Raw genomic sequence first — 22,045 nt, forward strand, 5'->3', positions numbered from 1 at the left:
AGACAGATAAATTTCTGTTAGTAATAGTGCTTTCAAATCCTTATTTTGCCCTCAAATTCATTCATCAAAACTTCTCACTGGTAGTAATAGTCTTAATTTTTTATAGAAGTGTCTCACAGAATACATAATACCTGTGTTTGTTAGAGCTCACATAAATCCTGTTCTGAGGGGTCATCTCTCCTGCAGCAGAGTGCCAGCTGAAGGAGCTGTCCTGGCTTTGCCAGTTCTAGCACTAACAAAATCAAACCTCCATCACATTCACATTTTCCTTGTACCTCATCTGACTGGCAGATTAGCCCTTACACTGTATTATTTTTACCCACCATATTCCTTTTCATTTTTGTTATTTTCTGGCTGCTGTCATTTCTAGCTAATGGCCATGAAAGCCTGTGACATGAGCAGACCAAGTGCTTTCTCCATTTCCTGGTTTGTTCCATCGTGGAACTGTGGTCCCCACTGAGCATTTTTCTTTGATTAAAAATTCAGAAGGAAGAACTTTGATTCCCTTGGGAAAGGAAGAACTCTAATAGAAGAGAGATAAAGCTGTTCTTTTCCCACTTCTCCCCTTTCTTAGCCACACCCCAAGATGAAATTGAATAGAGCAATTTTTATCTATGTTTTTAGCTATGGTTTCCTTAATTTCTGTTTTAAAATTTAGTGAAACTGACTTCCCAGTCATAAAATGGGTGAAATCATTACATGTCCAATCACACTAAAATTGATGTTAATAGATGGAAAGAAATTATTACTGGATATTGGAGGAAGATCAGCTAATTTGTATCTATACACACAGAACACACACACACAAATGTCAAGTAATCACTCCCAATTTCCTTCACAAATTTCATTATAGCAAAGCAGCTGTTTGTCCTTGTTTCCACAGGCATTTTGTAGTCTTGTGTGTTAGAGGTCACTTCTCTGGAAGGCAAAATGTACCTTAAATTCCTTTCAGGAATGTCCCACTTTGGTTAGCTCATATGGTAGTGTGTTAGCAAGTTCTACAAATGTTTCATGTGAGAAGAAAATCCTAAGGTAACTGTCAGCAGTGAGAATGAGTCACTTGGTAGGATTGCATCCTACATTTGAAATCTGACCCCTTGTATAAAACCAGGAGTTTGGTATTATGTCATGTAATGTTGTCCCTTGTCTCTCGCTCCCTATCTCTCCTTGTTCCAAGAGTTCAAACAAAAGAGGGTCTTCCTCCCTGTAGTGCTTGTCTGTATGCAGAAGCACTGGAAACCAATAAATTTTAGCTTCAGTGGTGCTCAGATGTGCATGGCTCACATGCATCCCTTTGCTTTCCTTTCCCTTCCATGCTGAGCGCTGTAATTTGGTAGGTGCTGAAGGCAGACTGTCCTGTTCTGACATGCCATTACAGGAAAAAAGCAACCACCCCCAAAAAACAAAAGAACAAACCAACCCAACCAACCAACAAAACCGCAAACCCAACTCCCCATCAGAAATACTTGGGTGCTTTTCTGTTCTAAGAAAAAAAGAATTGCTTATTATGTGTGGCCAGAGGGGTTGGGGAATACACCCTGCCTCTCTGTCAGTCTGTAGGCAGCAGAACTCGGAGCCTGTTCAGGAGTGCCAGTATATGCCTGCTTTAGTTGACCAGGCTCTCTTCTGCCAGACCCAAGTCCAACTCCTGTGGGAGCAATTCCCCACTATTCCTGCACAGGGCTCTCTGTCCCATGCCCTGCTCCATAATGCAGGCTGGCCCACATGCAGCAGATTCTGCAGCTGTGTAGCACTGCTCCTGCAGCAGGTGAGACACACAAAGCTGCCGGTAATGCGGCAGGCTGTGCCAGGGACAACGGGCTCCTCCACCCACTGTCTGGCAGTGCTTGCCTCTTATGGGACCAGGCAAAGTCATCGATCTGTGCAAGGGCAGGCAGGCTGCACATTCCAGGTCCATTCCTTGACATCCAACATGAAAGTGGGTTTGCCTGTGATTAATGCAGAGGTGGCTTGGACAGCACAAGTTCACAGGGCAGCCTCCTGTGAACTTGTCAGTCACTTCTCAAGCTGTCCAAGCCTCCCCTTTCCACCTCTCAACAATATATTCAAGAAGCCCTTACATATAGTTCCTCCACCTCACAGAGTGGTTGAGCCCCAGATCAGTTTCTGTGTGCTTTACATGCCCCCCAGCAAAAACTGTGGAAGTGACATGCCTGTTCATACACCTCCCAGAACACATTCTGACCCTTCTTTGGGTCACAGTTTTAGGTCACATGATATTTAAAGGCTGCAGAAACAAGTGCAACCTGCTTAGCAGTGTCTGACCCCAATAAAAAGGTCTGATCAATAGAGAAGCTTATCCAGGAGAGATCAATGTAGCCGAGCAGAACAGCTACTCACCTTCCTGCTGTCATAGTTTTCCTCTGAGATCACCCCGCCTTGTGACTGAAGCTTTCTATTTTGAAGCACATGGGTACAGTTCCCTCTCCAACCATTTCAATCCTGAAACCACAGAGGGCTGTCTCATGCATCACAGGACTCCTGTAGGAAGTCTGCCTTTCTTTTCCTTAGCTCATACCACTGGTGGATTAACACTTCAAACTTCTGAAAGCCTGTTTCTACCTTCTGCTGTCAGTGAGGGCCCGGTTTTGGTTTCCAAAAGGCTTTTCCAGAAGTCAAAAATTTAATTTTTTGGCATAATACTGCATTTATAGTCTGTTCAATTCAAATTACCTAGCTAAGTGCTCTTTGTTATGTTAATTGCTCTCAGGGATGCAACTGCCCTGCTCATCTTGGATGCCAGGAAGGTGTTGACTTTTTGTTATTGTCACTGTTTTTATCCTGCACAGAACAGACCCTTTCAGATAGTTAATTTCTTCACATCCCTACCTTAGCTACTCCCAAGCCCCAGAGCATTCCTGGCATTTTTTGTGTGGGGTCTTCCTCTGGTCCTGCATGCTCTGGTGTAAGCTACTCCTGCTGGAAGTGAGGGAGTGTGTACATGCTGACAAGCATTTGACAGGTTGCTGACCAGCAGCTGGAGCTCACTGACCTATTACAACACACCTTGCTACTTGTTTCTCTCAGCACCCCTGGAGATTATGGCAGCCACTTAGAATAGCAAGAATAAGCGGAATTGGGGAACAGAGGATGCATCTATTTCCATTGCAGCTGTGCAAGTGCCAAGAGTGGTGACAGCAATGCCCACAATGAAAGTACAGCCCGCTGTCTTCCTCTGGGTGCTCTGCAGGGTCCCTTCACTTCTGCAGAGTAAGGATCACCAAAATCCCCTAGGAAAGCTTTCCAGGATCATGTCCTCTTAAGAACAATTTTTTTTTGAAAGGTTGCTATGCCTGTAAATCAATAGCTAGACATATATCTGCATCTTTAAACATCTACACAATCAGGGGAAAAAAAAAAGCAAACCAAGCAAAACAAAATGAAAAACCAAAACCCAACCAAACTAAAACCAAAACAAAACAGAAAGCAAACAAAACCACAAACAAACAAACAAGCCAAACAAAAAACAAAATCAAAACAAACAAAACAAAACCAAAACAGCACACATTTTAGCTATGCCTGAAGAAAGCAAGAAATTATTTTAAATCCTTCACTCAGCAGCCATCACTTTGAGGCTATGGAAAGGTACACCCTGCTTAAACTCAGCTATTGAGTAGCTGTTGCCATGAAAGAAAAAGTGTCCTGGGATATGCTCTTGCTGCCTCTTCAGGGCTATCTTTGTTCTTCTGGGCTCTCCAGACTAGGTTGGGAGCAGAGAGTACTGGATGAACAGTAGCTACCTGCTCCTACTGGCCAGCTTTCCTGCAGACACACAACTGTGTATGGCTGTCTAAACACATATAAACAAAAAGTCTGTGTGCCTCACAGTTCATCCAACAAGTAGGGTTGGAGGAAGCACGTTAAATGTCGCCAGTGCAAGTGGTTATTCCTGAGATGTCTGTCCTAAGTGACAGTATTTTCCTGAATTAATACAGACGTGAGCTTCTCTCCCCAGTATGGTCTGACCTTTACTCAGCTCCTTAAAATGTCTAAGTATTAAATATCTACCTAAATGCCACAATGAAATTGATACATGTCAATCTGAGATTTCATCTTCCTCTGCATGGTTAGTTAAACAGTAAAAATCAGCAGTACTACACAGAACTCCTCACTGATCAGTATTCTCCATGAGAGCTGAGAATTACCGCCATGGTTTACTCATAACTTCCTGACACACCTGATGAGAAGAGTGGCCTGGCTGAACAGAGAACTTTGGCTGGAACTCAGAAAAAAAAAAAAAAAGAATGTTTATGATGTCTGGAAGAAGCAGTAGGCAACTCAGGAGGACTACAGGGAAGTTCTGAGGTTATGCAGAGAGAAAAGTGGAAGAAACTGGAACTTAATCTGGCTACTGCCATAAAATACATTAAAAAAATGTTTCTATAAATACATTAGCAACAAAAGGCTGGCTAAGAAGAATCTTTTATTGGATCATTTACTGGATGGTTGTGGGTGGAAATGTACTGACAAAGAAGGTTGAGGTACTTCAAGCCTTCTTTGTTTAAGTCTCTGATAGTTAGAACAGTTCTTCTGCAGGCACTCAGACCCCTGAGCTGGACAACAGGGAGAAGAATGTAGCCCCCATAGTCCAAGGGGAAAGGGTCAGTCACCTGCTGTACCATTTAGACACAAGTCTATGGTGCTGAATGGCATCCACCCAACTGTATTCACAGAGCTGGTGGAAGAGCTCACAGAGCCACTTTCTATCATTTACCCCCAGTCCTGCCTCACCACTAAGGGTCCAGGTCACTGGAGGTCAGCCAGTGTGATGCCCTTTTACAAGAAGGGTTGGGAGGAGGATTTAGGAAACTACGGAAGACTGGTCAGCCTGATCTCAGTGCTGGGGAAGGCCCTGGAGAAGACAAAATTGAGTGCATCGTGTGGCATGGATAGCACAACCAGGGGATTTGGCAGAGTCATCACGGCTTTCTGACATGGCATGGATACTTTAAAAAAAAAAACAAAAATCAAATTTGGTCAAAGTGAAAAGCCATCAAAAGGCATGGCATGCCATCAAGAGCAGGGACATGGACCAAAACTTGCCAAAATTGATCCATTCAAATCCCAGAAAGAGAAAAGGACTTACTCTGAAAAGGAGATATGCTGAAAAGAAATGCAATTAAAGGAAAATAAGAAGAAAAGGGGGAGATTTAGTGGCTACAAGAAAGTGGTCTGGGAGAAAATGGCATGCAGTGCAAAGGACCAAAACAGGCCAAAACTAAACTCACAGATGTTGCAAAAGCAGGGGAAAAAATGAAGGAGGAAGACACAACTTGGAGGGGAAGATATCAATGACATGGCATGGATACTTTAAAAAAAAAAAAAGAAAGAAAAAAATCTTCCCCACAGTCAAAGCCATATGCCATCAAATGCAGGCACATGCAGCAAAGCTTGCCAAAATTGATCCCCACTGAAGGCCAAAACAGAGAGGAGGGACTTACAAACACTCTGGAATGGAGATAGCATCAAAGGAATTGGAGGAGAAAAAAAAAAATTGGGAAATTTGGTGACTACAAGAAAATGGCCCAGGATTATATCAGGTGCAGTGCAAAGGACCAAAAAAGGCCAAAACTAAGCTCACAGATGTTGCAAAAGCAGGGGAAAAAGTCAAGGAGGAAGACACAACTTGGAAGGGAAGATATGAGGGTCCATGACATGGATACTTAAAAAAAAAAAAAAAAAAATTCCTCTATTGGTCCCCATTGAAATCGCAAGATTCCGTTTCCCTTCCCGAAAGGAAATGAATCTTGAAACAGAATCTTGAGAACCCTAAGAAATAGCCTTACAAGAACTCTGGAAAGGAGATAAGATCAAATGAAATGCAATTGAAAAAAACCCCGAAAATTGGGAGATTTAGAGTCTTCAAAATTGGTCTGTGAGGAAATAAACTGCAGTGCAAAGGATCAAAACAGGCCAAAACTAAGCTCAGAGATGTTGCAAAAGCAGGGGAAATAATCAAGGAGGAAAACACAACTTGGAAGATATCAGGGACATAGAATGGATACTTATAAAAAATTCAAAAAACCAAAACTTAAAAATCAGTCTTGGCCAAAGTGACTCTTATCAAAAGTCATAGCATGCCATCAAATGCAGGGACATGGACCAAAACTTGCAAAAATTGATCCATTCAAAGCCCAGAAAGAGAAAAGAAGTACTTACAAACACTCTGATGTTGTCATCATATTGCAAAGCTCTCATACTTTCTCTGTGATTTCTCATGGGCAGCTCCTGACAGCACTTACTCCTCCTTCTTCACAGCACAGCCAACAAACTCCATTTCTCTTCTCAACCAGCTAACCCATTCTTTTGTAGCACTCTTCTTATTGGACACAGCTGTGGCCTGTTAAGGGCAGGCCTTTCCTAATCTTTGGTGATTAGTACAGCTGCAACTCCTCAGGTTTGAGATTACCTTCTGCACTGTCTTCTTACAGTCTATCCCCCCACAATTCCCCCTTTTCTTTTAATTACTAAGTTGCAGCATCTCTAGAAAGATATGTTTCAGTAAATTGATATTATAACTTTCACATATCTCACTTAGGACTAACAGTATAGAAATGTTCAGGAAACACATCACTGCAAGAACATACATTTCTGATTTAGTTTTGCTTTTCACAGTCTAGAACATCAACCTAAGTCTTTTCATAAATTAATGCTGTGTTTACTGTCTTTTGCAGTGCCCTTTGCAAAAGATAGTAAACCCAATATAAACATATTTTGTGTAATTTCTATTTAACTTCAGAATGTGTCTGCGCACTGACCTGGATTCATTACTCAAACTTACATTATGTGTTATCAGAAACTCTTATACTTACACTTCTAGAATATTGACAATATCAATAGCTGTACAACTTTATAAGACAACTCACAAGAATAAGTTAAAGGCTATATATTAGGGTAGTAACAAATCAACAGTTACATAATTTTATCAATAGCTATATGACTTGAACAACATTGATCCAGTATCTGTCGAGTGTACTTATGCTTATGGAGTATAAACTTTCACTTATGCCCAGTCCAAGAACAATAGTTGCAATTCACAAACCAAATGCACATTTCATCAGCAAACAAATACACCATACTGAATGATAGGGCTACTCTTTCCCCAGCTCCAACTGCTGTTTTAATAATTCTCTTCTTCCTTTTACAGTTCTTTGTTGTATTAGTTAGCCACTGCAAGCCTCTCTTGCCCTGCTCTGTTTTCCATGTAGATGAAACAATCTGTTCTTCACTTGCTATGTTATTTCCCATTGTGTCCCTCAGGGCTCACCTGTACCCCAGGTGTTGAAATCTGTCAGGTCTGGACCAGGCAGCCTCCCCTGCTGCTCTCAGTGCTTTGTTGGGCTCCATCTCCAGCTGCACCTCGCCCTACAGCCCAATCCCAAATCACATCAGGTTACTGTGGAGATGGCCACTATACAGTTTTAGAGGGCTTCTCTTATATGCTGTCTGTGCAGCTCTGAGCTCTGTCTCTCAGAGCTCCCTATTGCTTTTGTTCCAGTGCTTGTGCAGCAGCAACTTAGCAAACCTCCCCCTGTACTCCTCAGGGGCCATGCTATTGCCAAGGCACTGGCTGCTGCTGTGGCCATGCCATTTGCCACTTCTATCACACAGCTTCTGTGCTGCAGCACACACTGCCATGTTACTTCCCATTGTGTCCCCAGTGGCTCACCTGTACCCCAGGTGTTGAAATCTGTCAGGTCCAGACCAGGCAGCCTCCCCTGCTGCTCTCAATGCTACGCTGGGCTCCATCTCCGCCTCGCCCTACAGCCCAATCCCGGATCACATTGGGTTACTGTGGAGATGGCCACTCTACAATTTTAGATGGCTTCTCTTACACGTTGTCTGTGCAGCTCTGACTCTGCGTCTCAGAGCTCTGTGTTACAGCTTGCGTCCTGCTGCACACACTGCCATTCAGGGGGAACCCAGCACTGTCCTGGGTGTCCCCTGGACTGTGGCCATACCTTGGCAGAGCGGTGCAGGGCTGGCTCCAATGCACCAAATAAGTAAAGTGTGTAGCATCCACTCCTCAGATCCAGAACTCTTCTACTTAGGGGTGGTATCTCATATGTTGCCCAGACTTCTACGCTTCCAGGTCTGCTTGGCTATGACTCATCTAGATTTTTAGGCTCTTGGTCTGTCTGCTTAGCTCCTAGGCTCCTAGTCTGCCTAGTTCTACCATCTTATTGCTCTTAGGTCTGCAGTCATCTTCCTGAAACACCTCAAGATGATATCACTTAATAATCACAACCACCATGGGATCATGTCTTTACAGTTCCCTCTGCAGTACTCTACCCAAATCACCACAGGATCACATAGGGGTCACCAATTGTTTTTATACTATTGCAAAAGCTCCATACTTTCTTGACGAATTCTCATGGGCAGCTCCTCAGAGCAATGACTCCTTCTTCCTCACAGCACAACCAACAAATAACAGATTTCTTCTTGACCAGCTAACCCACTCATTTATAGCACTCATCCTTACTAGTCACAGCTGTGGCCTATTAAGGGCAGGCCCGGTCCTAATCATTGGTAGTTAGTACAGCTGCAACTCCTCAGGGGTGAGATTACCTTCTGCACTATCTTTATTTTGTTACATTCTATCCCCGCACAAGACACAAGTTTGAGGGGAAGATATGAAGGACATAGCATGGATACTTAAAAAAAAAAAAAAATCAAAAATCAATCTTGGCCAAAGTGAAAGCCATCAAAAGGCATGATATGCCATCAAGTGCAGGGACACGGACCAAAGCTTGCCCAATTGATTCCTATTGAAATCGCAAGATTTCGTTTCCCTTCCGGAAAGGAAGTAACATTTCAGGACCACAGTAACCAAGGAGATCTCATCTGATGCTGTGGTGGAAGCAGGAAAAATGAAAACCCAAGCAAGAGCTCTATGGCTACAGGAAATGAACCACCAGCATTTTCTCTCTTCCAAATGATGATAGCCATGTTTTCTGTGGGATATAAGAGCCAGCAGGACGTTACATGAATATTCATATCACATGCTCCTGATTGCATTGATTTGCCATCATAAAGACTTGGAATGTGACCCAGAGCAGTTTTCCATACTGTGCCAGCACTGGGCTGCCATTGCCATTGACTTCTGACCCCTCTCATGTGTCAGCTTCTCCAGGCTGGGCACCTCTGTGCCCATGGGCTGTGCAGGGTGGCTGTGCTGATGGACGCCCTGTCCCCTGCAGTGTCAGCTGAGTGGGGCTGGTGCACAGGAGCGGGATTCTGTGCTGGCTGTCACATTCTCAGGGGTTTCATGGCATGGAAAATGGATCTGCAGCGTGGTTCACTGGGGCTGTGGTGTTTGGTGTGGTGACATCTGCAAGGTGCTGGATTTTGCCTGCTGAGTCTTGTGGCATGGGAGGTTGTGAGGGATGGATGTTGCACTGCATGTAGGGAATGAGATGGATCTTTCAGGGCTTTTTTATGTAATCAATTGTGGCTTTCAGGTTAAAGGATCAAGTGTATGAGCAGCAGCAGCAGGGGAAGAAGGGATGTGTGGCAGTTCCTGTCCTTTCAAGGCCTTTCACAGGGGAGATGTGTCCAGCAGAGCTGCTTACAATCTGCCTCTGGACCTGAGCTGCTGGTAGAAGTGACCAATTCAGGTTCTGTTTTGTATTTGCCAACACTATTTCATGTTTCACCTGCTGTGATGGGTTGCCCTCAGGCAGAAGCCAGAACTCCACTGAGCTGTTTTTTCCCTCACACCCACGGGAAGGACAGGGGTGAAAAAGAGGCTGGAAAAACTCATGTTTCGAGATAATGGCAGGGAGATGACTCACCCCTTACTGTCATGGACAAAATGTATTTGACATCAGGAAAATGAATTTAATTCATTTAAATATAGAAAATAGAGCAGGATAATGAGGAAGAAATGGAAAACTTGATCCCACTCCCTCCACACCCCATTCATCTGAGGCTCAACTTCCCTCCTTCAGCCCCAGCTCCTCCACCTCCTCCCCCACAACAGCACAGGGCCAAGTCGAATAGGGGCTGCAGTCTTAACAAGTTGCCTCCTCCACTCCTAACTCCTCAAGCTGTTTCCCCAATTGAGGGCAAAGCCTGTTCCCTGGGTGTTTCACTGAGCCAGAGTGCACTGGGAAAAGCCAATCTCATCTCCAGGTCAGGGCAGGCCAGGAGAGCAGTCCCACAGAGCAGGCAGTCCTGTCCTTGCAGGCAGTGGGGTGCAGAGGACATGCGTGTAAGTCCTGTCATGTTCAATAAGAACTTTCAGAGTCACAGAATCAAAATAATGCACTTTATTGTAGAAATACAAATTTGGAATTGCTACTAATAAATACACTCACTGGACTATTGGAATATGATCCCAATATTGCCAGATGGAACGTGCCTGGGCTCGTCCGGCCCTTGCTGCTTGACCAAAGGCGGCAGCTGTGGTGTTTCACCTCAGAGACACCTTTGGCTGGCTGGATGTTGCAGCTGGCACTTGGAACAAGTCCAGGCAAGCAGGAACTCAGGTTTACCGCTGGTGGAAAGGCTTTAGGCGAGGTGAAGAGGAAAAGGAGATGGATTCTGCTGTAGAGTTTAATCCAGAGGTTTATTCCATGGTCTCAGATCTCTGAATCTTGTAACAGCTCCAACAGAATCCCGACCACATGGTCCCGTGACTTTTTAAGGACGGGGAAAGGGGGAGGGAAGGGGGAGGTGTGCCACCAACCAGGTGGGAGGGGGGCAGTCTCAGGGGACAGTGACACCTGGACTGGCCAATGACCCCAGGGCTGAGAAGCATCTTTGGAACTGCACCAACCAGACCACGCCCTTGCTGGAATGTTAAGATTGACAGACAGCACCCAGCAAGGGGGCAATGGGGAGGGGAAGGGAGAGGTTGGCACACTTGAGGGACTGGGATAGGTGGAACAGGATATTGCTTCACACGGCCACACTGGGCTAGCTCTAAATATATTTAGGAAAGAAGAAGAAAATAAGAGCAATGGGTAATTCATTTAGCTCAACTTCACCACCAGGTAGGCCTATGAACAGAATTTCACCAGGGTACAATCTGACAAAATCAAAAGAGCAAATCTTTACAAAGAAGTGTTCCCTGCACTGGGGAGGAGAGCAAAGCAATCCTGTTGTCCTGTCTGCACAGTGGGGTCATAGTCTCATCCTCTGCCAGGGAGGATTTGAAATGCCAAATTGATAGTTTTGGGAGAAATGCAGGAGAGGCTGCAGTCAAAATACCTCCTTGCTGCCATGGTGAATGGTGGTGGGCAGCTGTGGAGATGAGGGATACCCAGGGTTCTGATGGCAAAGGCTGTGAGCCTTGGGCAGAGGCTGAACACTTAATTAGCATCACTCCCTCTTCCTCTGGGCCCAGGCAGAGGTAAAGGGGCTCTGCCTGATGATCCATCAGCCCACCAGCAGACTCTCATGCCCAAACTAATCCCTTCACCACACAGGGGCTTAGGCATCGTTCCTACCATCAGGGCTAAATGACTTTGTTAATAACAAAAATATATCTCAAAGTTTAGCTAAATCTAAATATGATAATAATGTACTATGAGAATAAAATTTAGCTCGCAATAATTTAGCTCAAAAGATACAAATGAAGTTTTCATAACTTGGATGTTGGAGAGTGAACATCAGTATCATCTACACTGCCTGGAGAGCTGCATCAGAAATGAAATTACTTGTTTTCTACAGAAAAAGATCAACATTTTGCATGGGCTCCAGCTTCTCTCACAGATCCTACTTCATGGAAACCTCCCACTTCACAGAGGAGAGAATCTTCAGCAGTGCTTTTCCCAGCTTGGGATTGCTGAAAATCAGAATAAGGGAATGAACACCTGGAAAAGCATACAAATATATGTGTATAAGGAGTGTCATGATATTTTCTTTCTTCGTGGTATAAAGTATTGACAAGATCAAACATACAAAGTTGATGCTGTACATCACTAAGAAGGAGAGGACAGATTTCATGGCTCTGATGTGGGCATCCATGTTGAGGTCCTTCATGGAGTTGGTCTCCATCATGCGCTTGTGTCTCCAGAGAGAAAAGAGAAGGAAAACAGCAGAAAAGATGACTACCATGAATGAGGCAGCAAATACAAGGCCAGCAAGAAAATGAGAAGAGAAAAGATGTTTATCCTTTCTGATAGTTACTTCCCAAAAGTTTTCTTGGCAGGTGGAAGTGATGTTGTTCTTCTGCAGAGTTTCATGGAGGACATAGGTAACAATGACCATAGCCAGGGCTAAAATCTCTGTCCCCAACAAGAGCCAGGGCACCATCCTGTCAATTTTTACTTTCAGGTAGATGAAGAAGGTGTTCCTGAAATTGGCAATTTTTATGCAGTAGAAACCACAAAGACAGGCTGAGACCCACAAGTTGGAATAATTAAAAGACGTTCCAAACGATGCAAGGACTTGAAGTATGCTTTGAACATGAAGAAAATTGGGAAAAATTTTTGAAATGAGGTGGTATACCCATGCAAAGCATAAAAAGGAAATCCTGGAGCATCCCAGCAGCAGCAAGATCTTCTCATTAGTGTTCAGAGATTTCTTTTTGACCCAGGCAATGCAAAGCACACAAACGATGAAAGCATTTATCCACGTGCCAGCAAACACCTCCAGGGTGATGATGGCCAAAGCCATGGCCCCATAGGAAGTGACATTGGATTGCTGTGGAGGGTGAGAAGCTTCCATGGTGCGAGCTGGGGAGCAGAGCTGTGCTGGCCAAGGGGGCTGTGGCAGCAGAGGCTGAGGCAGGTCAGTGGCTGCTGCTGGTGGAGAGTCAGGGATGGCAAGAGGAGCTTTATAGAGCAGCTGCTGCTGCTGCTGCTGCTGCTGCTGCTGCTGGGGGGATTTTGGTGCCGCTGCTGCTGTGGGCACAGGGCAGGTGCAGGGATGTAAATGTGCTGGGTATCCCCTTACCCGGGGCCAGTGTCACTCTTGACTATTTGAATGTTGGTTTGGGGGGGCTGTGCTGGGTGACACAAACAGTGGAGACATTTTTCTGCAGTGGAGAGTGTTTTGATTTTGATACTGATCCCTGTTTGATCAGTGTCAGGCTTCAGGATCTGGGTTCTTCTGTCCCCTTTTTTGCCTATGATGATCATGCAGAGCCCTGACTGTGCTCAGCAGGTGAGGGGACTCAGTGTCCTTTTTAGTCTGAGAGTCTGGGTGCTGCAACGTTCGGCCCAGATGCTGGAAAAGTGGAGTTCATTTTGATGCTTCACGGGCATTTAAATCCATGTTTGTTTTTCCAATAGCCTTGCCTTATGAGTAAGTGAAGAGACCCATAGTGGGGCAGGTGATGGGAGCCAAGAAAATAAAGCTGATACTTCTTACAAGTTTAATTTGGAGCATATGGAGGGAAGGGGTAAAAACTGGGACTATTCCCTGTTCCAATCTCATCTGCTTGGGAAAGTGGAAGCTTTCAAAGATGGCACCATGCTGAATTTCCCCCACATTGCAGTTTCCTAAATCTTCCAGATGATTTAGACCCTGAAAGCTGAAAGGTTTTTCCCAGGCAAGTTGTGTTACACTCTGTAGGGCATGGACTGCCTGTGCCCTTTGGTTTGGTACAGGACCTGTCCCATTTGGCCTTGCACATCAGGACCACAGTAACCAAGGAGATCTCATCTGATGCTGTGGTGGAAGCAGGAAAAATGAAAACCCAAGCAAGAGCTCTATGGCTACAGGAAATGAACCACCAGCATTTTCTCTCTTCCAAATGATGATAGCCATGTTTTCTGTGGGATATAAGAGCCAGCAGGACGTTACATGAATATTCATATCACATGCTCCTAATTGCATTGATTTGCCATCATAAAGACTTGGAATGTGACCCAGAGCAGTTTTCCATACTGTGCCAGCACTGGGCTGCCATTGCCATTGACTTCTGACACCTCTCATGTGTCAGCTTCTCCAGGCTGGGCACCTCTGTGCCCATGGGCTGTGCAGGGTGGCTGTGCTGATGGACGCCCTGTCCCCTGCAGTGTCAGCTGAGTGGGGCTGGTGCACAGGAGCGGGATTCTGTGCTGGCTGTCACATTCTCAGGGGTTTCATGGCATGGAAAATGGATCTGCAGCGTGGTTCACTGGGGCTGTGGTGTTTGGTGTGGTGACATCTGCAAGGTGCTGGATTTTGCCTGCTGAGTCTTGTGGCATGGGAGGTTGTGAGGGATGGATGTTGCACTGCATGTAGGGAATGAGATGGATCTTTCAGGGCTTTTTTATGTAATCAACTGTGGCTTTCAGGTTAAAGGATCAAGTGTATGAGCAGCAGCAGCAGGGGAAGAAGGGATGTGTGGCAGTTCCTGTCCTTTCAAGGCCTTTCACAGGGGAGATGTGTCCAGCAGAGTTGCTTACAATCTGCCTCTGGACCTGAGCTGGTGACAGAAATGATCAGTTCCCAGTGGTTTTGCTGTGTCCTTGCTGGAGATATTTCATGTTTCACCTGCTGTGATGGGTTGGCCTTGTGCAGTTGTCCACCCTGGCCCCAGCTGTAGGTGAGTGTGAAAGGGCAGCATGTCAGCTGCCCCTTCACACTCACCTACAGTTGGGGCCAGGGTGGAAAATAAGATGGAAAACCTCATGGATTGAGATAAAGACAGGGAGATCAATCACTAGGTAATGTCATCCACAGTAGAGTCTTGAGAAGAACAAAATCAAGTTATTTCTTGACTATTGGAAATATTATAGGTTGATAAGAAACAAAGAGAAAATTAGAACCTGCTGCCTCTACTGTCCCCTTCTTCCCCAGATCAGTTTGATGCCTCTTTCACAGGTTCTCTACATCTTTCCCCTACATCAGTGCAGAGGGATGGGGAGTGGGGGTTGCAGTCAGTTCATAACAAGTTGTCTCCTCCACTCTGTCCTTGCACTCTTCCCCTGCTCTAGCAATGGTCCCTCCATTGGGCTGCAGTCCTTCAGCATGAGCTGATTCCAGCGTGGCCTCTGCATGGGCTGCCATCCCTCAGGACACACCCACCCCACCCATTGTGCTGTGGGGTTCTCCTGGGGCTGCAGGTGCCTCTCCTTTCCCCCACAGACCTCCATGGGCTGCAGGGCACACTTGCCTCACCATGGGCCTTTTCACAGGCTGCAGGGGAATTCTTTCTCCAGCACATTGGAGAAAGCAACCTATCCCCTCCCTTCCTTGGCCCTATTCTTCAGGACTGTTTCTCACAATATTCCTCGGTCCTCACTGCTGGGACGTGTTCCATCCGTAACTGGACTTCAATGCACAGAAGGCCACAATTGTTTCAGGATACAATCCTGGAAAACAAAATGAAATCTCCTCAGGGCAGGTGTCATGAACTTGTTATGGAAATATAAATTCAAATTCAAATGCTTCCTAGCCCCAGGAGGTGGATTGGCATGTTATAAAGTGGCATTATTTCTTTGCTTGTTTCTGGGCAGTTGCTGTTTAAGGAGAGTTGGGTAGTTTGGTGAGGCAGCCTGCTAGAATCAGTGGGTGAGAGGTTGCTCTGGCCTAAATGGTTGTATCTCTCAGTTCAGAAGCAGGGAGGAAGCTTTAGGCAGGTGAGATGAGAAATGCAGACCTGGCACTGGGTGTGAGGTAAACGACCCCCTGAGTACCAGCTGAGTCTCCTTCAGCTGGTAAAATAAATGACCAGATCAGGTTCTGCTCTGTTCATGCTGGTGTGAAGGAAACTTTCCTGTCTCACCACCCAGGAGGCCTCTGACAGTCATGCCCCAGCACCAGAGACTGTCACTGAGGGGACCAAAGCCATTGTGGGCAGCTGCCCCACTCCACTCCCTACACACACCATGCTCACAGCCAGACCAGGTTTCCTTACCAGCTTGGCACTGGGTTTCCCATAGTGGAGTCTCAGGCCTCCGGGTCTTTAAAGCACTTTAATCATGGCACAGTAGCACAGAAGCAGCTCAAGCTGGGTGCCTCTGAGGAGGTAACCCAAACAATTGGGTCCCTGGGATTTTGTGTCCTTTCTGTCTATGCACATGATGACTGGAGTGTCATCTTAAGTGTCCAGTCAGCTGGCTGGTGCCACAGGTCCCTGTGCCCTTTGCTGTGCAAGGCTTGGCACCATGCTTGGGACTCCCAGCACTTCCCCACAGCCTGCAGCTCCCTCCCATTGCAGCTGCTCCCTGAGCTGTCTGCACTGAATGTGTTCCTCCACACTGGAACTATTTCACATTTCACTGTCACGGTGAGTTGTCCTTGGGCAGCTCTCAGAGTCCCACTCAGTCACTCCTTGACTCTCACTCTGGAATAGGACAGGGGTGGCAAATAAGATGGAACTGCTCATGACTCAAGATGAAGACCTGGGAATCACTCCCCAGTTATCCTCACAGACAAAACAAAGACTTGACACAGGGAAAATCAGTTTAATTTATTGCCTGTTGAAAACAGAGTAGGATGATATAGAACACGGACGAAACTAGAATATTTGATCTTCACCCCCCAATAATCTCAGGCTCAATTTAACTCATTCAGAGATTCTCTACTGCATCCTCTCCTCAGGAGCATAGGAGGAGAGGGAATGTTGTTGTCAGTTCATAAAAAGTTGTCTCCTTCACTCTTCTCCTGCTCCAGCATGGCTCTGTCCCATGGCCTGCAGTCCTTCAGGACTTCTCTTTTCCCAGAGGAGCCACAATGGTCACTGATGAGATGAGCAATGTCTGGTGTTGGGTCCATTGTAGTGCCTGGAACTGGCTTTTCCCTGCATGGGACAGCCTTGACCTCACCTGGTTGAGATGACACAGGCCCCCAATGCAGCTCCTGGCACAGACACCCTGTACATCTGCCTGTGGGTGACAGTGAGATGAAGCTGTGGCTTCATCCCATGCTGCACCTAGCACAAAACCCGCCTTCCTGGGGCTGTATCTGAGCCAGAGTGCACTGGGAAAAGCCAATCTCATCTCCAGGTCAGGGCAGGCCAGGAGAGCAGTCCCACAGAGCAGGCAGTCCCGTCCTTGCAGGCAGTGGGGTGCAGAGGACATGCAGGGCTGGAGTGGGAAGGGGGCTCTGCACCCCCTGAGCTCCCCGGGGCCATTCCTGCCTTGCTCTTTGTGGCTCAGTGACCACCTCTGGTGAGTGACAGGGCTCAGCAAGTTCACACTGAGCTATCAGCCACTGCCAGGCACTGATACAGCCCATAATATATGCCACAGCACAGGGCCACAGCAGAAGGAAAGGTAAACCAAAATAGAGAGAAACCTATTCATTGCAACCATTTCATTCTGTGAGTACCAAAACATTTGTGGCTGGTTGGCAGTGTTGTTATTCCAGTTTTTGCAGCCAGTTTGTGTTCCAGTCTTGCACATTTTTCTGTTCTGTTAAGAGTTTAGAAATTTGGGAGAAAATAAAGGCCTTGCTGGTCCTCAGAGATGAAAGGACCTGGGTGCAGCTCAGTTGAATTTCCGATTATGGCAAATTCAATGTGTAAGTCTTGTCATGTTCAATAAGAACTTTCAGAGTCACAGTATCACAACTAATGCATTTTATTGTAGAAATACATATTTGGAATTGCTACTAATAAATGCACTCAGTGGACTAGCTGTAAAAAATATTTATGAAAAAAGAAGAAAGTAAGGAAGAGCAATGGGTAATTCATTAATTCAACTTCACCACCAGGTAGGCCTATGAACAGAATTTCACCAGGGTACAATCTGACAAAATCAAAAGAGCAAATCTTTACAAAGAGGTGTTCCCTGCTTTGAGGAGGAGAGCAAAGCAATCCTATTGTCCTGTCTTCACTGTGGGGTCATAGTCTCATCCTCTGCCAGGGAGGATTTGAAATGCCAAATTGATAGTTTTGGGAGAAATGCAGGAGTGGCTGCTGTCAAAATACCTCCTTGCTGCCATGGTGAATGGTGGGGGGCAGCCAGCTGCTGGGGAGATGAGGGATACCCAGGGTTCTGATGGCAAAGGCTGTGAGCCTTGGGCAGAGGCTGAACACTTAATTAGCATCACTCCCTCTTCCTCTGGGCCCAGGCAGAGGTAAAGGGGCTCTGCCTGATGATCCATCAGCCCACCAGCAGACTCTCATGCCCAAATTAATCCCTTCACCACACAGGGGCTTAGGCATCGTTCCTACCATCAGGGCTAAATGACTTTGTTAATAACAAAAATATATCTCAACGTTTAGCTAAATCTAAATATGATAATAATGTACTATGAGAATAAAATTTAGCTCGCAATAATTTAGCTCAAAAGATACAAATGAAGTTTTCATAACTTGGATGTTGGAGAGTGAACATCAGTATCATCTACACTGCCTGGAGAGCTGCATCAGAAATGAAATTACTTGTTTTCTACAGTAAAAGATCAACATTTTGCATGGGCTCCAGCTTCTCTCACAGATCCTACTTCATGAAAAACTCCCACTTCACAGAGGAGAGAATCTTCAGCAGTGCCTTTTCCAGCTTGGGATTGCTGAAAATCAGAATAAGGGAATGAACACCTGGAAAAGCATACAAATATATGTGTATAAGGAGTGTCATGATATTTTCTTTCTTCGTGGTATAAAGTATTGACAAGATCAAACATACAAAGTTGATGCTGTACATCACTAAGAAGGAGAGGACAGATTTCATGGCTCTGATGTGGGCATCCATGTTGAGGTCCTTCATGGAGTTGGTCTCCATCATGCGCTTGTGTCTCCAGAGAGAAAAGAGAAGGAAAACAGCAGAAAAGATGACTACCATGAATGAGGCAGCAAATACAAGGCCAGCAAGAAAATGAGAAGAGAAAAGATGTTTATCCTTTCTGATAGTTACTTCCCAAAAGTTTTCTTGGCAGGTGGAAGTGATGTTGTTCTTCTGCAGAGTTTCATGGAGGACATAGGTAACAATGACCATAGCCAGGGCTAAAATCTCTGTCCCCAACAAGAGCCAGGGCACCATCCTGTCAATTTTTACTTTCAGGTAGATGAAGAAGGTGTTCCTGAAATTGGCAATTTTTATGCAGTAGAAACCACAAAGACAGGCTGAGACCCACAAGTTGGAATAATTAAAAGACGTTCCAAACGATGCAAGGACTTGAAGTATGGTTTGAACATGAAGAAAATTGGGAAAAATTTTTGAAATGAAGTGGTATACCCATGCAAAGCATAAAAAGGAAATCCTGGAGCATCCCAGCAGCAGCAAGATCTTCTCATTAGAGTTCAGAGATTTCTTTTTGACCCAGGCAATGCAAAGCACACAAACGATGAAAGCATTTATCCACGTGCCAGCAAACACCTCCAGGGTGATGATGGCCAAAGCCATGGCCCCATAGGAAGTGACATTGGATTGCTGTGGAGGGTGAGAAGCTTCCATGGTGCGAGCTGGGGAGCAGAGCTGTGCTGGCCAAGGGGGCTGTGGCAGCAGAGGCTGAGGCAGGTCAGTGGCTGCTGCTGGTGGAGAGTCAGGGATGGCAAGAGGAGCTTTATAGAGCAGCTGCTGCTGCTGCTGCTGCTGCTGCTGCTGCTGGGGGGATTTTGGTGCCGCTGCTGCTGTGGGCACAGGGCAGGTGCAGGGATGTAAATGTGCTGGGTATCCCCTTACCCGGGGCCAGTGTCACTCTTGACTATTTGAATGTTGGTTTGGGGGGGCTGTGCTGGGTGACACAAACAGTGGAGATGTTTTTCTGCAGTGGAGAGTGTTTTGATTTTGATACTGATCCCTGTTTGATCAGTGTCAGGCTTCAGGATCTGGGTTCTTCTGTCCCCTTTTTTGCCTATGATGATCACTCAGAGTGGGGTTTGCACTGTGCAAAGCACATCCAGAGCTGTGAGATTTGTGATCAAGTCATGGAATTCTACTCTGAAAAACATTTATATTGCTCTGCTCTACCCTTTGTGTCTTTTCCTACCAGTCTGAGCTCAATACAGGCCAAGGGAATATGTAGATATTTTCTACATAAAGTAGTTCAGGGCATTATCTTTGTTGCCATCTGATTTTAGACACTATTTTAAGTTTTGAATTATACAAGATTAAAAATAAATAGTAAATTCCTTTTTAAATCAAATGTATCTGTCTTGTATCTTGTACTGGCTCTGAGCTCCAAGTTGACAACATTTCAGATTACATTATAACATGCAATAAAATTTTCCAGTGGTACCTGAACAATGCCCTGAATGTCCAAAATCCTGCTTGTTTTTCTCAGCACTATCAGTTTATCTAATAAAATGTTATCTTTCTATGACCTTTGCCAAAATTGCTCCTGTCAGGGAATTTTGCTAACCACCTTCTACTTTTTCATCCAGGGAGATATCTATATATGTGCTCCTATTTTTAATGTACACCTATTCATTTTTTCTACCTAGAATTATAGGTACTTATAATACTTTAAAAGCAGAGAAACTGCTGTTGTTATCCTCTGCTGTGTATTTCAGACCTGAATGCTGGAGCTGTAGGCATTTGACAAGTTCAGTCTTGTGTTGATTTCAAGCCCTGCAAAGGTAAATAGACTTACCTAAAAATTGGGAAGGTTCATGGGTAATTTTTTATTAAAATGTGGTTGGTGCCACTTTGATATGTCAGGTTTTCCAGCTCAGGAGACATTTGTTTTTGTAGGACATGAATTTCAGCACATTTCTCTGTCTGAGTTTTTCTGTGTTACATTGGAGTTAAAACCAGTGCAAGCAGATTAACAAAAGATATTATCTGCATTTAGTGACACCAGGTAGTGCCTGTGTCTAGGAATCCAGGGTGGATCTGCCCTTGGGTGTGGGAATACTGGTGCACAGCAATTTTGGGCACTTCATACAATGTGGAGTAAGACCAAAAGACACCTGCTGTACTTCCCAGAGTGGAAGAGCAGCAGCTTTTCCCATCACCGAGTTTTTCCCAGAACTGCAGCCAATGGAATAATGTGCATGCATTGCCCTCCAGGGAGGACAAAATGCAAAATGGTGCTGGAGTCCCTCTGCTGTGGAGACAGGCTGAGAGCTGGGGCTGTTCAGCCTGGAGAAGAGAGAGCTCCAGGCAGACCTTAGGACCCAGCACAGTGCCTAAAAGGCATCCAAGAGACTCCCTGTATATATATATATATATATATATATATCTGTGAAAGCAAATACATGCTCTCAAAATGACTTATCTTTAGACATCTGCTTTAGGTTCTTGAGTTTTAAAGTTAAGGGTACTAAAACCAAGTGGTTTTCAGACAGTTCTGCTTTTGCTTCATTTTTTGCTTCCTTTCTCACATCCACTGCCAAACATGTGGAAATATGGCCTTGGTGCTGTGTTTTGACCTCTTTGCTTGCCTGTGAAAACAGCCTTGACATGCTGTATCTTGAGACATGCTTATTTTTCTAGTAGTATGTCCTGTTCAGCTTAGGTGTCAGCAATAATCCTTCCTAAAAGAAAGTGTTAAAGAACATTCATTTATGTTAGGCGAAGGATTAGTGCTCTGGGGCCCTTCTTCTCTAAACAAGAAAAGATCTCTGTACTTTTTCCTCTGCAATGTTATCTCTTATGAATAGATTCCTACTTTGATTTGTTTAGAGAAAAAAATGTTGCTTAGCTTGAAGGGCTGACTTCTTTCTAGGACAGGCCCATTTCCTACTCAAAACCTACTTACTCAAGCTCTCTGCCTTGTGCTGTGGGTAGGGGTGTCATGGCACAAGCCCTTTTCTACCTAATTGCTGAACATAGAGGTGAACATCCTCACATCCATGACTTGTAATTTCAGATGTGAAATGGAGGAGCAGGATTCCATGCCTAAGCTAAAGGCACTCAGGCACTCCAGGGCACATGGGAGCGGTGGGAATGCTGATGCACAGCAAACTAGAGATTTATGGAGCCCTTCTTGACCCATGTTCCTGAGAAAGAAGATAGCCAGATACAGGACAAGAGTTTGTGATCTCTGAAACCCACCTGGAAGGTCAAGGATTACTGCTCTAAGTGACTGTTCTGGAGGCAGAGTGTGGCAGGTTGTGCATGGAGCATCAGATTTGGGATGGGATCAGCTGAGGAAAGACACTGTCAGGGGATTCATAATCATATCTCTCTTACTACTAATCTTTACAATGTGGTGTTAATTATTAATTGAAAGCAACACTGGGCCAAATTCTAAT

The 22,045-nt window shown here is 45.2% G+C and overlaps 2 protein-coding genes across 2 annotated transcripts; both read right to left on the bottom strand.

Annotated features, from left to right (window-relative positions):
- Positions 1 to 11,742: 11,742 nt before the first annotated feature.
- On the bottom strand, positions 11,743 to 12,704 carry LOC139591430 (taste receptor type 2 member 9-like). Its single transcript, XM_071430013.1, has one exon. It carries the CDS (start codon positions 12,694 to 12,696, stop codon positions 11,743 to 11,745), a length of 954 nt encoding a protein of 317 aa, XP_071286114.1. The 5' UTR covers positions 12,697 to 12,704.
- Positions 12,705 to 18,347: 5,643 nt separating this feature from the next.
- Positions 18,348 to 19,301, bottom strand: LOC139591490 (taste receptor type 2 member 9-like). Its single transcript, XM_071430145.1, has one exon. It carries the CDS (start codon positions 19,299 to 19,301, stop codon positions 18,348 to 18,350), a length of 954 nt encoding a protein of 317 aa, XP_071286246.1.
- Positions 19,302 to 22,045: the final 2,744 nt, after the last annotated feature.

Source organism: Agelaius tricolor, unplaced genomic scaffold (genome assembly GCF_023055355.1).
Source record: "Agelaius tricolor isolate 1412-34295 unplaced genomic scaffold, bAgeTri1.0.p SCAF_1, whole genome shotgun sequence".
In the NCBI taxonomy this organism is placed as follows: domain Eukaryota; kingdom Metazoa; phylum Chordata; class Aves; order Passeriformes; family Icteridae; genus Agelaius; species Agelaius tricolor.

Bases quoted from the DNA above. Each gene is read 5' to 3' on its own strand.
- LOC139591430 (XM_071430013.1), bottom strand. From the start codon at position 12,696: ATGGAAGCTTCTCACCCTCCACAGCAATCCAATGTCACTTCCTATGGG.
- LOC139591490 (XM_071430145.1), bottom strand. From the start codon at position 19,301: ATGGAAGCTTCTCACCCTCCACAGCAATCCAATGTCACTTCCTATGGG.